This window comes from Netta rufina, assembly GCF_964035555.1.
Source record: "Netta rufina genome assembly, chromosome: 3".
Taxonomy (NCBI): domain Eukaryota; kingdom Metazoa; phylum Chordata; class Aves; order Anseriformes; family Anatidae; genus Netta; species Netta rufina.
In genome coordinates this window covers 76,910,166-76,927,234 of record NC_140125.1, presented here as the reverse complement: position 1 = coordinate 76,927,234, position 17,069 = coordinate 76,910,166, and the positions used below count along the sequence as shown (strand labels likewise).

At 41.8% G+C, this 17,069-nt stretch overlaps 1 protein-coding gene across 1 annotated transcript in view; it reads right to left on the bottom strand.

Moving 5' to 3' along the window:
• Positions 1-207: 207 nt before the first annotated feature.
• DCBLD1 (discoidin, CUB and LCCL domain containing 1) overlaps positions 208-17,069 on the bottom strand; it is a gene marked incomplete at its 3' end in the record, with an annotated part of 164,639 nt that continues 147,777 nt past the window's right edge. The window contains exons 8-16 of the mRNA XM_084284566.1: positions 12,112-12,152; positions 10,603-10,818; positions 9,731-9,861; positions 7,818-7,965; positions 7,612-7,728; positions 6,039-6,129; positions 4,961-5,010; positions 3,287-3,406; positions 208-725 (exon numbers count right to left, since the gene is read on the bottom strand). Coding sequence (XP_084140692.1) covers positions 208-725; positions 3,287-3,406; positions 4,961-5,010; positions 6,039-6,129; positions 7,612-7,728; positions 7,818-7,965; positions 9,731-9,861; positions 10,603-10,818; positions 12,112-12,152 — 1,432 coding nt within the window. The remainder of the gene's footprint in view (positions 726-3,286; positions 3,407-4,960; positions 5,011-6,038; positions 6,130-7,611; positions 7,729-7,817; positions 7,966-9,730; positions 9,862-10,602; positions 10,819-12,111; positions 12,153-17,069) is intronic.

Below are 17,069 nucleotides of genomic sequence, written 5' to 3'. Positions count from 1 at the left end.
TCTTCACTGGTAACATCTCTCTTGCTATAAACAGTGATAAACAGCATATGCTTTCTTCAGATGTCAGAACCCAGCAAGACTGCAATATTATGTACACAGGGTTTGTTTGCCTTCTGCCTTCCACAGCAGAATCCTTTAAAACTCTGTTTTCACTTCGGAAGCTGTGCAGCGACATTCCTGTGCACCACGTCTCTCTTGCTCAGCACATCACAAGAGAGCTGTCATTGCTGTCTGGCTTATTGGTTTGAGGCAGTCTCTGGGGGTTGAGTAACCCTCGCTCCCTAGTGAATTTGTCTGAGGTTTCTGGTAGTCCGTACTGTAGCTCACGGAGGTCAGAATACTGTTAACTTTAGGTTTATCATAGTTTATTACACTCTGGGGTGTCTGATAGTCTCCGTTCCTCATATCGGTTTTGCATGAGCTAGAGAAACTGCCGGCGGAGAGGGAATGCTTCTGCGACGAGATTACAGGTACGTTGTAGCCGTTTTCAGAGGGGAAGTTATTTTCTCTGGTGACGTGCCGCTCTATGATCGGGGTGGCGTATTCAGGTTCTTGGCTGGTCAGGGGCAGCGCGTATTCGTGCCGGTTAGCTCTGAGCGGACAGTGGTAGTGGTTTTCAAACTCTGCGCTCCCCCTTCTTCCCTCCTCTTCAGTGTCCATGGGTCTGAAAGTAGATCCTTTCCGTGTTACTGTTCCAGTTCCAATCATGAGAGGCTGCTGATAATCTAAAAAGAAGTATGAGCTGCTCAATAGTACATAGGTGGATTATTTTACGTAGTAGATGGCAGAAAATGACTTGGTTATTATATCGGATCTGTGATTACCAAGGATGCGAAGAAACATTGCCCCAGGTCTGGCTCTGCACCCTCCTTCAGTGCAAGCACTGCAGAGCCTGGCAGAAGCTGCTCTGCGGAGGAGCTCCAATCTGCCAGCCCTTGCCTCGCTCCCTGCCTGCCTTTCCCCATCTACCCCCCCAAACACATTATCATCGTTTCTGGAGTATACTCCAAAGCCCTAAAAAAAGGCAGAAGTTAACAAAATATCACCAGCAAGCCAGAGAGAGGACTTTGCATGAAGTTCCACGGAGGAGAAGTTCTCAAAGCACGCGTTCGTTCCACTTTGGGAATAATTAAGATGCCGGGAGGATTCTTAACGAGCGCAAGTGCCGGCTCTATTTAAAAGGAATCTCACAGTAGCTGACTGACAGGGAAGATAAAGTTAGGCGGAATGGCAGCCAAGAGAGTCAAGGGAAGTGTGAAATGTGTGAAGTCAGCTCAGAGCTGAAGCGTGCGCACGAGGAGGGCAAGCCAGAAGGCAAGCAGCAGGAGCAGCGCGGCCAGGGGAACGGGATGGTTAACCCCACCAAGGGGATGGCTAACCCCATCGAGGGGGCAGAACTGCACTGGCCACGGGGAAAGGACCTGAGCAGGAGCACGCAGTGAGACCCAGGGAGTGCAGCCTGCTCATGAAGTGCATGTACACGCCTCTAGTCAAAGAGGATAGCAGGCTGCCGTGTAGGAGAGAGATCTGAGCTAACCGGGTTTTCAAAACATCACGGAAAATTATCACGAGGGAATTCAGCCTTCCAACTTTTTCACTTTGGTGCTAGTGAAAATCGCTTCCTGATAGATACGGTGGCCTGAACAGCTCCAGTAAGTGACACTGATAAAGTATTGTGTTTTGGCGCAGGCGTGAAGAAAGTTAGCTCAGTTTCTGTTTTGGCATCATAGTTCATCTGACATGAGCGTCAAATTCAATCCCATATGTCCTGTGAAAGATTTTTCTGGCAGTTCCTGGCGACTTCCCAAACTTCAGCATGTAGGGTGAAGGTGTTAGGATATGTCACTAAGTGATGCAGCTCTCGCCAGCATTGCTGCTGCTACTCTGAGTAATCTCACTCGCTCAGCAAGAAGCGTCCCCACTTGCTCTGGGCTGCCATGAGGAGCAGCAAACAGCAGGGAATTTCGAGGGGAACAATTTCACGTGGGATGGTGCCCTACATGCAAGGTGCATGCCCTCTGCAATTTAATTGTGAAATAGCGTTTGCTGCACATTTCTGGGCTGTGCTCACAGTTTTTATTTCATGTTTCTTATTTTTAAGGAGGCTGTAGGTGAAATGCAAAGCCTTGGGAGCTGTCAGGACAGAAGGAGAGGTATGAATTTTCACACTGCAGGAGGAAAGGCTGGGGAGAACAGAGGCTCCCTGCACACAGCCAGGGTAGCTGGATAACCATGAGTTTTAAGGAACCTTTGCTCACACCCTTTCCTTCATGAAATAAAACTGCTTTATAGGTCTCTGCATATTTATATTGAAAGTTTCTGTAAAGCATTCAAACTGTCTTTGACAGATATCCAGGGATAGCACCATATGGAATTACAATGATCTTTTTTTTTTTTTTTTTTTTTTTTTTTTCCTTTTAATAGATTTCTCTCTGAGAAGCACATTGGAGAAATCCTCAGGAATTAAGGAATTCCTAATGTCTGAAGGTTGGAAACAGAAAACTAATTTTTCAGGAAGATTGCTGATGACTGCTACCATAAAATGGCTGTTTGGTCTAGCCTTTCCAGACAGAGAAAAACAGTCAGGGATAAGATTTGCTAAGAGGATGAATTAAGAACCCACCCGTTTGGGATACAAATAGTACTGGTGCAGGGATCTGCTCTATCCAGACAGTGACCTGAGTGACCTGGAGCCAAGGCAGAAGAGGAGAGGAGCACTGTGGTGTTCTTTTCTGCTCTCTCATCTACCCACTGCTACTTCAGGAGGTCTCATCTCCAAAATAGTTCAGGCACCAGGACCACTGCACACAGGTCTCAGCACGACGTCCAGCTGGGCATGAAATCCCACCACAAACCAACTAAGCAATTTTTCTATTTGATCAGCAGCAAGAGGCATTCTATTTTGTACCCCTGCCAGAGATGTTTGAGTTTAAGCAGAAACATAGAAATTAGTCAGCAAAGTCAAACTACTCTATCCTAGGCACACCCTTGCACTGCATCTCTGCCTGAGTGCCTTCCACGCTTACCTTGAATTGTGAGTATTTCAGAGTGAGGGATTTTTTTGCCAATACCTACAAGAAAAAAATCCTATAAAAGAGAAGGTTCAGCTAGTGTCCTCCCCCCAGTGCTGCTTCACTATACATCTGGGATAGAAAGAGATAAATCTGTTCCTTGGCCTCAGCTTTCATGGAAATTGGAGTTTCTAATATTGCTGGTTTGTCGCTCCTTGTTACCCATTCTGTGCACAAAATAAAGTGAGTGTATCGGGGGGCGGAGTGACTGTTACCTGCCATGTCACTTGTGACCAGATCTAGTTTTTGCGGTGTCTCCTTCTCATTACTATAGCTAATGGTAAATTCAGTCGACTGATGTCGGGTGAAGGGCTGCTTGATTTGTTTCCAACAACCTGTGATAAAGAAATAAAAATAGAAGACATCAGAAAGCTAAATGCTTAAAATCAGAAGGCTGATCAGAAAGTTAAATTGTTGTTGTACTCATTGGTATCAAAAAAAAAAAAAAAAGCCCCCTAAATTTGGAGGGTGAGAAAGTGAATTATCAGCTGAGATTTTCAAGTAAAAACTATGCTATGTAGAGGATTTTTCTCATTTGTCTTTCTTGTCAAGAAGGGCTTAAACTCTGTAGGTGCCTATATTTATACCTTAACAAGGTGTATCAGTAAAATACCAGCTTTAAACAGCTGAATCATTTAAGTAGCAAAAATAATGTTTGAATTTTTTTTATTTTTTTTTTTCAGTAGCATGATATAGTTTCTGTTTACCTGATATCTCATCACCTGCGCCTATCAATTAATTTGTCCTCACAACATCCTCGTGAGGCAGAAGAAAGAACATCCGCAGTGTCAGTTCCCTGCCTGCTTCCTGTAACGTGAGGTTTATGGAGGTGATGAGAGGTTTATGGAGAGGTGGGGACAGCTCCCAGCTTGCTGAGTCCCAAGCCTGGTTCACAGTGTTTAGGAACTTGATTTATGGAGCGCATACTCTACAAATGAACTGAGTGGGTAAGAGGCTATCTCCAATTTCATGGGATTTGTCCTCATTAGCAAGTAAGAAAGGATTATGATGTGACCTTGAAAAACCATATTAGAAAATATGATGTTAAGTACAAATTAATTTTCTAATGAGGGTGAGCTGAAATGGGTAACAGAGTCCCTTTCCCTGTTGTCAGCACCTGCTGAGGGATGAAATTTTGGAGCTGAGCTGTTGCAAGAGACGTGTCAAGAGACACACAAATGGCTTAGTGGTTTCTTTTTTTATGGAAAGCCGAGATTCAGAAGGATATTCCTCTGCAGAGTTGGCCCACCAGGAAAAACAGCTAAACCCCAACTTCCAGGCTGGGAAGAGATCCTGCCCTAGAAAGCATAATTGAGCAAGACAAAGTATGTTACTTCACCAGGGTTTTGCAGGCATCAACTAAAGCAGAGTCCTCAAGCCAATCTTCTGCTCTGATTTTACATGTGAAGTACAAATCAGTTTTGATAAGCTTCATAAATACAGTCCCAATCAGGGAGGGCAGCAAGATGGAAACACTAAAGCCATAAAAAATTTATTAGCCCTTGCTCTCTTGGAGAACAGCAATCCCCTCTGCTGTGGGGAAAAGGAGGAAAGTAGCAATTTTCTGCAAAATAGGTGTTTTGGAGGAGCGAAGGAAAGGGAGGGCACCTGGGAGCACTCTTATATGCTAATTTATGCGCCTGGTATAATAGATCTTTTGCTAATTGCCTTTCTGTCATAGAAACCAAATTACATTGTTTCTCTGGGCACTGTGCTAGGATGACACAAGTGGGACTATCGCTTGCCATTTCCCTTGTATGAAATAGTGAATTTGAATGAGGGAACGTGGCTGTTCTTTGAGAAGCATTTCACGTGCAGTGGCATAAAACCCTTCCCATTGGCCCAGCAGACACGACAGGACAGGGCAAAGCTCACCGTTCTCCACTAACCTGATTTCTGAGCATTGGAAAATCCATAAGAAAGTCCTTTGGCTTCTTGCCTGCGAGAAGAGGAAAGCATTTATAAACTTCTGTACTCACAGCATTTCATCTTCACTCCTTTGCTTCAGCAGAGAATCTGTGTTTAGCAGCTGAGAACAACTGTTCGCTTTTAGTTTCTGGAGGATGGCGTTTATTAGACTGCAAGGCATGCAAACCAGGATTTTGACGCTCGGTTATTTCCCCATCTGTATGTACGTCCTGAGTGCTGCTGTTCAAGCTCCTTCTGTCTGGCACTCGTTGAGCTGATGTGTGCATGTCCTTATCTGTCACTCTAGGTTATATTTGGGGTCTGCTCTTCTGAATTCTTTGACTAGTTTGTAGATTTTACTGGAAATTCAGGGCAGGGCTGGATGCTGCTAGAGAAGAAGCGGCATTGCTGGAGCTTTGCTTATACTTCCAAATCCCTACCTGCTGACAGATGCATTTCCCTGTTCTGCATTCGAAGGCAGGTTTGTAGGAAAGGACAGCTAGTGGGACCCAAAGCTAGCAATGCTTCTTCCAATCCTCTGACTTGTGAAATGAAGTGGCTTAGTTTTATCTGCTTATCTCAGTGTGTGTGTGCAACTCCTTATAGATCGGCTGCAATTTCAGCCTGCACGGTTAAGTGCCCTCAGTGACCAGGAAGCAGAAACACAACAGGAGAAAAAGGAGGGAAAACACTTCAGATAGCTCAGACGTTCCCCTTACTGAATTTTTGCTCTGGTTTGGTGTGCAAACTGTTCCATCTTTGACTTCACCACGTCTTAGCACTTGTGGGTATACGTAGGCTGAAGGGACCAGCCAGTTGCATTGACTGTAAATTGGGGGGTGCAGTTGTGATTTAGTTCACCTTGGGTTTCGTCTGACCAGGGGTTGGTTGAGAAGTACAATTTACAGAGACCCAGTGTGGGTTCTATTTGGAAGGACGACTTCCAAAAGATATTAATTTCCAGTTTCCTGGTAGAGAGGCTCTGGAAAGAGGGCATGTAGTTGGAAGCACCAGCTAGGTAGCCACAAATACCTCCAATGACAAAAGACAGTATCTTACTTTCGTAGGGCTGCACAGATACAAATTCCAGAGAACAGGAACAGACACAGCACTATGAGGATTGGGACAATTATAGCTGTAAGCTTTAAGCCTGCATGAAGAAATAAATGGATAAAAGTTAAAAAGGCAAATTACTCTGAAGCTAGCTATTTTTTTACTGCAGAGAACACAGCAAAAGGCAGATAATCTTGCAAGAATGCTCCTTGCGAGAGGGCATGAAGATGTAAAATCATAAAACTGCAAAACTGCTCCTCAGCCATTCTTAGCTGCCATGTACAGTGCTGAGTCAGAAGAGTTAATTGCATTTCTCAAGGCTGACACTTGGTTTACTATCTATACACATCCTTACAAAGAGCAGCTCTTTCTTATTACATGCTAGGTAACTTTTTTAAAAGGCCCCTTACAGCAACGCTGTTTTCAGTTGCTTATGAAGCTGCTAAATAAAGCTGCGATTCTCTATGCCAAGTATCTGGCTCCCGCTGAACTGGTTGAAACATTTCACTCAAAATAGTTCAAAGATTTCCAAGACTGGAGACAGGGAAAAATGTTTTGCTTGTGTTAAACAAAAATGGTTTTGAGCAGGGATTTGGGAATTATCTGTGGGGTGGCTTTTGTGTCAGGAGTGTGCATTTCGCTATTCCTGCAGACACTTACAAGGCTTTGAGAATAAGGCAGTGCACATGTCCACAGGGTATTTACAATTTAGCAGATAAAATCTCTAAAGATCTCATTTTCAGTGAAGATGGATAAAATTTACCCATATCACTGCACAGATGAACTGAGCTTTCTCTTGGCAAGAGAAATGAAGTTTCAAATCTTTTTTTTCTTATAGTGATCACTTCTTGCAACCAGTTTGAGACAGCACTACAACCATCAGCTACCCAACTGGTAGCAGCGTTTGGTGTGGTGGGTCTCAATTCCTGCCTGGCTATGGATCCACCAGATAGCCTAAACAAGAAATTTTATCTGTTTGCTGTATTAAGATCTAAGAAGCTACCTCCACAACATTAAAGGATAAAGATTGCAAACTAAGGCACTGAGGGAGAAGTATGGGAATGTAGCTTGTCTGAGACCCATGAACATAAGCATTATGAAAAAATGTTTAATTACATGATTGTGCACTACTGTACGGTGCTTGGTGCTGGGGACCTGCTCTGGGAGGAGTAATGCTTGATCTGGGAGGAGTTAAGGTAACACTTTTGTGAGACCACTGTCTTGTATGTTACAAAAATTAGAAAATAGAGGGAGGGAGTGAAGAAGACGAGAGCTCCTCCAAAAGTGCTAATGAGCGTTCAGCATAGTCCATTGAGCCTACCAAGCACAGAAAATAACCAACGTGACAGGGAAAAGAAAGCCTGATATTTCTCACATCAAGGAAATTAAGGCTTTCCATTTTTTTCTGTGCCTTAAGACAAAAACAAGCTATGCTCCTCCCTTTTCTCTCTGTAGTTAATCATTAAAAAAGTCTGAAGGTAAAATAAAAGTTTTGATTTGTGAGAAACTTAAAAGTTTGCTCAGGCTGGGATGAAGACATGATGTATCGTAGAGAAAATGTAGTGATGTGTAGCATTACCTAAATTGGTTTCTTCTGATGGGATGGGCTCTGTAACAGTTCTGTCTTCTTTTCCGAGGGACGTTTCAGTGCTCTGACTTGTTTTTTGCCACATTGAATGCGTAAATGAACTGTTCACTGCAACAGAGAGCAGGGGATCAGTTGTGTCATGGTAGCACGGTGCACTTTTGGGGCACTGTGCCTGGGAAGCACTGCTTACCCCATACCTTGCATTATTCGACAGCCGATCAGCTCAAGCTTCAGTGCTATGCGTTGGTTCCAAGTCTGAGGGATGATCCGCACGTAGCGGGCCACTATCGGGGGGATGAAATTATTGCGCACGATGTCACCAGAATTGGAGTTGCCTTGGAATACCTGCAACAAAATGCAAGCACGTTATTTGCTGTGTTTTAAACGTCTTTCTCAAAAATGCTCCTGACTTCCACCCTCTATCATTTTCGTTATCCAAAACCAAATATATCGATCATCTGGGCTGTAGCCACAAGACTTTTGGAAATGGGAGCTCTGAAGAGAAACAGTCTTTTCAGTTCTGACAGACGATCACATTTTCCTATTAACTTGGAGAAGAAAGATGATCATTCTTTTCAATTCTGTGTAATTTCTAGTTAATGTATGCTGGTATAATGCTATCATTTTTTATTTAATAGCACTGCAGTGCCCTTCCTTGGGCAATGGGGGATACAAATGTAAAAAGAAAAATAACCCGACCAAAGTATTTATTTATTTAAAGTGAAATATTTTTAGACATTTTAGTAAATTTGTCAGCTTTCTGTACCAAGATTGAAGACTGCCTATTAGCTATGTAGCTGTATCTCTTTCTCTCTGTACTTATACAGTGTTTCCCAGGATCGGTTCAGCCTGCATGCAGAACAGTAGCCCTTGCAAAATTAGTTCTTGGAGATGTTTCGGCATGGCCTATGCGAATTTAAGAGCCTGATCAGATAGGGAAGCAAGCTCAGCATATCTTAGATAAGACAGCAGGCCACACAGGGTTCAGATGGGACAGGTTTTGTCATGCTCCATAGCTGAAACACATCATATATAATAATACTTCCATAATTTTATTTGTAAATAACAATTAACAATGGAAAACTGCAAAACAGCAGATTTTAAATGGCTAGCATTCAAGAAGTTCACCTGTTACTAGGTTGACTTTTCACTTTTTGGGCCAACATCCCCTAAGTTTAACATTTATCACTTAAAAAATCTTAAGCCAATTAACATTGTGCAGTGACATTCCTTTCTGTACAAGCTAAGAAAATGAGAGCTATTAGAAATCTCTCCACAGGTCTCACAAGTTTCTAAAAACTAGAGTCAAGACTCAGGACCAGGTGAAGCCTTACCCTGGAACAAGCTAATCTCCCCCAAAAAGGATTAGTGATCTGGAGCTGCAGGAGCAGAGGGGCTTTTGAAACATGAGTTTTTCACAGAAACGTGTTTGCATACTGACTTGTGCAGCACACCCACTGCTTGCAGGAGCTAGTTGTGCTGCTTTTATCAGTTCATTGTCAAAATCATTCAGAGTCTGTGACAGCTGTTGTGTGTACAGGTTTTTCGGTTTATGAGCATTTATTTTAAGTGCAATGATATTGATTCCTACAGACTTTTGTCAGGAGAGTCATGCATGTGTGGGGCAGGAAATGGGGCAGCCCCCAATGCCACCCAAAGAGAAGCTCAGTCTGCAGGTGCAGCTCCACCTGCAGAGCTGTGCTTCTCCCCATGACGGCTGTTTTGCTTTTGTACTTTTTTGTTTTGCGCCATCCTGGTGCATTTCAATCTGAACCTCAGCTTTGCTGATACAGTACAACTGCTGAGCTGAGCTAAATACTTGTCCAAATAGCCTTTTGTACAGCTTCAATTACACTTTTTTTTTTTTTAAATAAAAATGCTACACACACTCACATGCCTCTGTATATCTCAGGACTTCAGCAAGCCCTGGATAGATTCCTTGTTTCGACAAGCTCTCTATCTACTCCATAGCTGTAAATTACCCTGGTGAAGGCTGTCTAAGTCCAGACAAGTTTGAAACTCCTAATCTTTCTTGACACTGAAAGCCTGTCCTTCAATGTCAAGGCAGAATATGTATTTTTTTCTCTGTGCTTTTCCCACTTTCTCTTACCTTTTCTTCATTGCTTAGAATTCCTTTGTAAGTTCTCCATTTCGAGTTGTTATTTTTGTAGTTCATTATAAATGTCTTTACATAAAAGTTAAAATTCAGTGTAGTAGATCCAGAACCAGTGGTTTTAATTCCTAGTAACAGAATGCAGAAGACATTTTCAAGTTAGGTTTCCTTCTCAAAGGAAGATTTTCAAATGCAAACACACAAGAAAAAACAATTCAGAGACCTTTGCCTTCAAAGCCTTAATTTACTTTTCAAACTATGTTTGGAATTCAAGGGTTGTCACTAAGTTTAAAAGTTGGGGCAAGAATGGAAATCATCGCTCAACTGTTAATTTCAAAAAACAGAGCTTTAAACAGAACCCAAGTTAATGACTCCAAAAATAGTAATAGTTTGTTTGTGTTTTGACATTATGGTCAATACCAGAAGTCTTTACACTTTCAGCAGCAACTTTAATTTACTTTTTTAATCACTAAACATGGAGTTGAAAACAGGAATCTCTTTCACCAGGGCCATTATTTCAAATTCTGTGACTTTGAAACCTTTCTTATTGATTTAAGAAAAGCATTCTCAATAGATCCTAAGCAATCATTTACCATACATCCAGATTCTACTGGTCTCTGTGTAAATATTTTGTTCTGAGCCTACAGCATCCTTACAAATCATGCATGTATTAAAGTGAGTCCAACCCTTTATTATTATAGGAAGACCAGTCTTGTGAATTGCTGTAATTTTTTTAATATGAAAACAATATCCCTTGATACATAGCATTTATTGAAAGAAAGATTGCATTAGTGCATTATTAGCTTTTCAGCTGTATTGGGTTCTTTCTCCAGCAGAAAAAACAGCTTCTAATAATCAGTGTGATCTACCTGTTATTCTCTTCTTCTCTCCCAAGTCTATCTCTAACCATTCACGGTTACTGCTGTGGTTAGAGGCCCAGGCCAGCCCCTGGACTTGAAGCCAAGCCTTGTCAGGAGACCACTGGAACAGTTGTCCAAATTCGTTGGTCTCCTCCCAGTAGGAAGATGCAGTGATCTGGCTCTTGGAGAGGAATGCTTCATCCAGACTGAGGGATTTATTGCAGCCTAGGAGTCCCAACACAGACAGACATAAGCAGTTATTTTGTGCTTTCACAGCATATTTTTACATTAGGCTAGCAACATATGAAGACCGCCCACAACAGCCAAGTCAGATGTTGCTTAATCTGGTGCTAACCTGATGCTGTCCATTAACTGTGGTGTTTGCCCGTCAATTTATAGTGGATAATGCAGTAGTGGGATGGAGTCCCTCTCCATTACCAACTCAGCTCCTACATACACGACACCTTCTGACTACATCTGTTATTTTTAATTTGCCCTTTTGTTTTTTAATCTCTGAATATTTTTATTGTTGTTCATGTGAAGACTGCTTATATTTATTTATTTATTTTTCCTTCTGAAACATAATATTTGTGTTTAGAATTTGGCATTCACTAATTTTGCTGTACAAAACTTTTCTAAGATGAAGGCACTGTACTGAAAGGAATACTTTACTGTAAATATTTCACCATTTTCACCTGCAGTGAGGACTAGGAAAGTTACTCATTAGAGAAGCTCCTTGATACTGCTGCCAAGAGGTGATATCATGAAGGTAATAGCTGCAGGCAAGTATTATAAAATCCACCAAAGAACCCACAAAATTCTACACATCAAGGTTCCTCAGAAAAAACGGGCCAATGTGATATGGTTTCAATGAAGTTAAAAATAATTTCCTGGCAATTTCAAAGGCCTATCTATGTTCAACAGTTTTCAGTGGAACAGTAAATGATTTTATCTAAAATGACTGAAATATAACTCGAATGAATGAGCACGAACTTTTCCCCCCACTTTCCTGTGTTTTATGTAAATTAACAGCTTGACGGATTAAAGATGCTTTTGCTTCTTTGAAACTCATAAACAAAGGTAGCTCTGTGTAAGTTCAATGTAAATATATTTTCATTCCTCTGTGTGTTTTAGTTCTGGTATAATGAAGATGGAACTTATAAATATCTGAAGAAAAACTGCTTTCATTTTCTGCCACCTAAAGTACATAAAAATAGAATTATCTGATTGCCATTTTTCATATGCGAGCACCAGAAACGTAGCATCAGAATGCTATTTCTGTTTCTCATCTATGTGCATATGACCTATTCCTATTCTATTTTTTTTCTAGCTCACTTCATATCCCCTCATTATTTTTTTTTTTTATCCAACTTGCCAATTTAAAAAATTGTTGTCCTAAAATATCCTTACTGGACACAATCTAACATTTACAATCTGATTACTTTTCAAAACTTTTAGGAAAATACTTAAATAAAAAGGTAAAATGTGAACATATAAGAAGAAAGGCATTATTCTTACCATTTGAAGTAAATATAAACCGCTTATCTGACAAGGAACCACTGTAAGAAAAAAGAAAGTATTTCAGCCTTTCGGGAACCAGCCATAGGAGTGCCATAACATGGGTGGTTTCATTGTGGCACAAAATCACATTTTATCTAGCAAAATATCTCTGGCCAGATAACTGCTTACTTTGCTGCTTGACCACCTACCCCCTAAGAACACTCTCGTGCATCTCGTGCTGTGTATTCAGGTCACTAACAGCAGTTTTGATCATCTGCTGTGCTTTAAGGTGACCGAGTCCCCATCTCACCAGCCTGTTACTCTTCCTGTGCACTTCTGCTTCACTCCTCTGTACAGGGCCCTTATGGCTTCTCCGAAATCCTTCACCCCCTGCTCCTCAGACCAGCCAAATAAAAGCATGCAAAAGAAGCCAGGAGCTAGAAAGCCAACAGGGACTTGCACTACCTACAATGCCTGCTCCAGCGTGGGGCTAAATGCTCTTCTCCCATCCATTTAGAGCAACTTCAGTGAAATCAGTGAACTTCTGTTGATGTAAGTCCACATCTAGTTTGAAGAAAATCTGTCCTTAAATTATGCTTGGTTGTGACTAAGCCACATTAGCTCTGGCCATTCCCATGTTGGCTAAGCATGCGCATCAGTCAGACAATGCAAACTGTTGCTTGGTTTAATCTGATTCAGATTAAACAGATTATGTTCTGGTTAACAATATGTAATCTGTTATAATCTGTTATAACCATGTCCAACAGCTCTTATTAGGAGTTGTTCTTTTGTCTTTGCTAACAGCAGCATATCTGTGGCTTCCCTTTTGTCCCTCCTTGTAACCAACTACTTTACTAGCCAATCCTTTGGCCACTCAGCACAGCCCTGCACAACTCAGACCACCACGAAGTAACCATAGCAAGGGAAAGCTGTGCACTCCTTGTCCATCCAGAGAGCCACTTTCCTTTCTGATACCCACTGAGATGCCCTGAGATCTTTTTCCAAAAACAATCCCTTAGACTGGCTGCATATTCAAAATGAAAGCATGGGCTTTAACCTGGAATTCCTGCGTATTTTCTGAAAATCTGACACCTTCAATGCTGTTTCAAGTGGCTGCATGCATCAGGTGCCCTTTTTTAAGAATCGTGGCCAGCACAACTGAGCAGAGCAGTAAAACAACTGCAGTTCAAGACAGCTCCCCTTCAGGCTGCCCTTTGTTGTCAGCCAGGAGAATTTCCCCAAAGATTACCTATAAGAGTCCATCAGCCCATAGCCTAACAGTGATGCACACGGCCATATGTTTAGAGAGTCCTGCAAATGGGGAAGTAGAAAGTGGTCCCATGTCAAGGTCAAGAAAAACACTGCTTTTTTTTTTTTGTCACCGAGGGAAAGTTAACACCTACAGGCAAACAAAGTCCTTCAGGGATGATGGAGGGCGTGGGGAGGGAGCTGATTTATTTGGGCATGTAGGCGGTGGAGTAGCTACTGAGAAACTCAACCCCTCCCCTCCCACATCTTCCCCCCAGGCGATCCTCACGGGCCATCAGATGTGCTCTGCTTGCTACAAGCCAGTTTGGAACTACAGCCAAAACTATTTTTGCTTTCTTAGTGAATGCAAAGCGATCCAATTCAAAAGAGGAAAAGAAAAGGAAAACACGCAGTGATCAGTAAAACCTCCCCAAAACAGAAATCACAGCACTCCTCAAATGCTTATTTATATTTATACACTATCCCTTCATAATAAAAAAGTCACTGAGGTCCCTTTCAAACTACAGGTCTGCAATTTTAGCAATGAAAGGGAGGAGGTTAGCATTCCCAGGATCTATAAAGCTATAAAATCAAGCTGAAATATTTCTGCTATAATTCCGCAAGTCACCAAGGAGGACAAACTAATTCAGTGAGTGGTAATTCATCAATTTCGTAATGTGACAGGTGGCATTTGTCACACAAATTTCACTTTGTCCTTTAAGGAATGGCATCACCCTGTGCTCCTCATTTTCCTGGCAACCTTCAGGATCCTGCCTAGCCAACAGCATCAGTGACAGCATGGCACACCTGTGCTGGTGCCTCTGAAATAAAAGAAAAAAAAAAAAAAGGATGCTGCTTTACATGATAAATGTGTGTAAATCTCAGATCCATTTTTTCCAGAGTCAGTCCCAAGGAAGCTTCTTATAAGCAGCGCGGGTTAACACCACATCACATATTTCACAATTCATGAGCATGTGGGCTCTTCCATTTTCAAAGACAAATGATTTCACATGTGCAGATGTACAGTCACGGGCCTCCACAGGCAGCTCACATTACAAAGTTAAAACCCCGTATATTTGTACTCGGGTAGCAGAACTGTCCAATAAATCCAGCCACTTGATCTTCATTATATCATTTGCGGGTTCAGGTCCGCACATGGGGCACGGGAGCTGAAAATCTCATAGATAACAGGACATAACAAGCGCACTGAAAAATGAAGTCAGGGAAGCCAAGGTCAGGTCTTAAGGGCTGGCAAGTGAGCGATTCATAATTCTGCTGTTACATTATAATACAGATATGTAACAGCCCAATGCACACAAGCAGCGGCTTTGGATGAGGTCAGTTTCAGCTCAAGTCACTAGATAATTTAAATCTTTAATACTGGAATCCACTAGAAATGAGATTTTAAAAACTCAAGTAAGCTTTCGTTTAAGGGAGTGCAAAGAGCTGTGATGACACTGCTGTCTAAGCATCGTTCTTTCCTTGCTGACGCTGGCTGTTCGGAGGAACGTATTGTAGCACAGAGGTACCCGAGGACGGTGAAAGTAGGCAGCTTTGGAAATACATCTCATAAAAGCCTTTTTAAAGCATGAAATGCACTGGTTCATTTTCTTAGCAAACATGCCCACTGTTTCTAGGGACACATTTCCATTTGAAATACAATGATTTCCCTGCATCCTCCCATGTACCTCTCCCAGAATAATGGGATCACACCAGCAGTTCATCAGCTCCTGGGATCGCCCCAGCTGCCAGGAGCAGCAGAAGCATCCTGGGAATGGCTGTGCTCACCCTCCTACTTTTCTAAAAATCACACCATCTCACTTGTAGGGTTCCCATCATGAGCCCATTCACCTTTGGCTGCCTGAATAATCTGCAGAGATGTGGATGGCTCCTTGGGGCAAACCAGTCCCTTTGAGAAATGCATCGTCCTCAAGGAGCGCCCCTTCTGCCCCGGGATGCAGGAGAGTTAGGGTGACAATGCTCCTCATTAGGGTGCCCTGTATAAGGGTGATGAATATGAGCCTGGATGGCTCATTTCAGCCTGGGAGCACACATCTTGGCTCTCGCTGGAGCCAGTGGGAGTTGTACCACTTGGTGTAACAGAGATGAGTCTTCGTCTCTGTGGGCACCTTCATTACTCATGTGAAATTTATAAGACATTATGTGAGTAGCAGCGTTAAAAGGACACTTGGCGGTTAAGTTCACGGGTTAATTATGCAAACAGTGTTTTCCCCCAGCACATGTACATTTGCTGTCTTCTACGCTTCATTCGTTGCTCACTAACTCTTGTACTGTGAGAAAATACAAGTGGGAATCCCAGCTGTCTTTCATTATAACATTTTATGTGCTACTGTCTGAGTTACTCCTGGGATTCTCAAGGATCACACACACACACACACAAATGTATATAAATGGTTCTACGACATCTTTAGCTACAGCACCAAATATTTAATTTCTAAGGGTTTCACAAAGCTGGCATGTGTGACAGAAAGAATTTGTATTGTTTGCTCTATGGAAAGGCTCAATGCCTGAGCTGAGCTCTCAGTCCTGCTTTGCTTCAGAGAAAATTATAGTATTTTTCCAAATATTTTAGCTATCTAACATGTTTAAGAAAAATAGAAAATATTTAGGCTTTAGGGGCCTTCTGCTAGAGGTCAATGTGCTACCCAGTGATGTACATGCTACCCATTTTGTGTATTCCAGTGCCAAGATACAAAGTCATTCAACCTATACTTAAGGTTAATAACAGCAACAGATCAGATGACTGCTTATGTTTTCCATAGGTTGACATGCAAATATGGCCCGGGTCACGGGGTTCGAGACTTAAAAATTAAACATTTGATTACATAAATTTGCTCATCAGCTGGCAGAAGTGAAATGCATACATGGAGAGCTTTAAATTAGTTTCAGTTTTACCACCACTATGTATCATGGTGATCCTGTAGTTGGTTTGGCTATTTCTGTTTCACTGAGAGAAGTGAGACTGAATGCATACAAAATGGCTGATATGGTACTGTAGTTTGTTGTAGTTTGTAGTAGTTCTTGTTTCAAAATGAAAGAGTCATATTGTCTTAGCTCCTTTAGTTTATGGGACTGAAGACATTTCCCTTTCCACAAAAAAAAAAAAAAAAAAATGGATCTTGCGAAATCCAGATAACATTTTAAAATTAAAAAATATGAACCAGCAGGAATGACAGAGGCAGTTGCTAGAAGGGCTTACTGTACTGGATAGAAATTAGAGGATTTATTTCTACTTCAACAACAGCACAATTAAAAGTCAGAAGATAAGTGGTAAATATAACACCCTTGCTATAAATATTCTAAAAGAGAAGAATTCTGAACATGTCAAAAGCACAACGTTTAAGAAGGTATTCACTGAATCCCCTATGGCTCAACGGCACTTTTTATTTATTCATGCTTCCTAGGTTTTTTTTTAACTCTAACATGAATTTAGCATGATTTATTAGCACATCGATTAAAGGTGTTTGTTGCAGAACATCGTACTTTCATGTATCTGCTAACAAGGTAATTTGCAAATGTGTTTTGGAAGGAAAAGCAAAAAAGAGAAAGAAAATACAGCCCTGTGCTGCATAAAGCCACATAAACTTGGAATGTTCTCCTACAATCTGCGCCAGCACAATTTTAGTACAGCCATAGAAACAAGCCCCAAAAGCCCCGAGACCCACACCCAACATCTTCTCCTTCCCCAAAAAAACATCGGTGTGGTG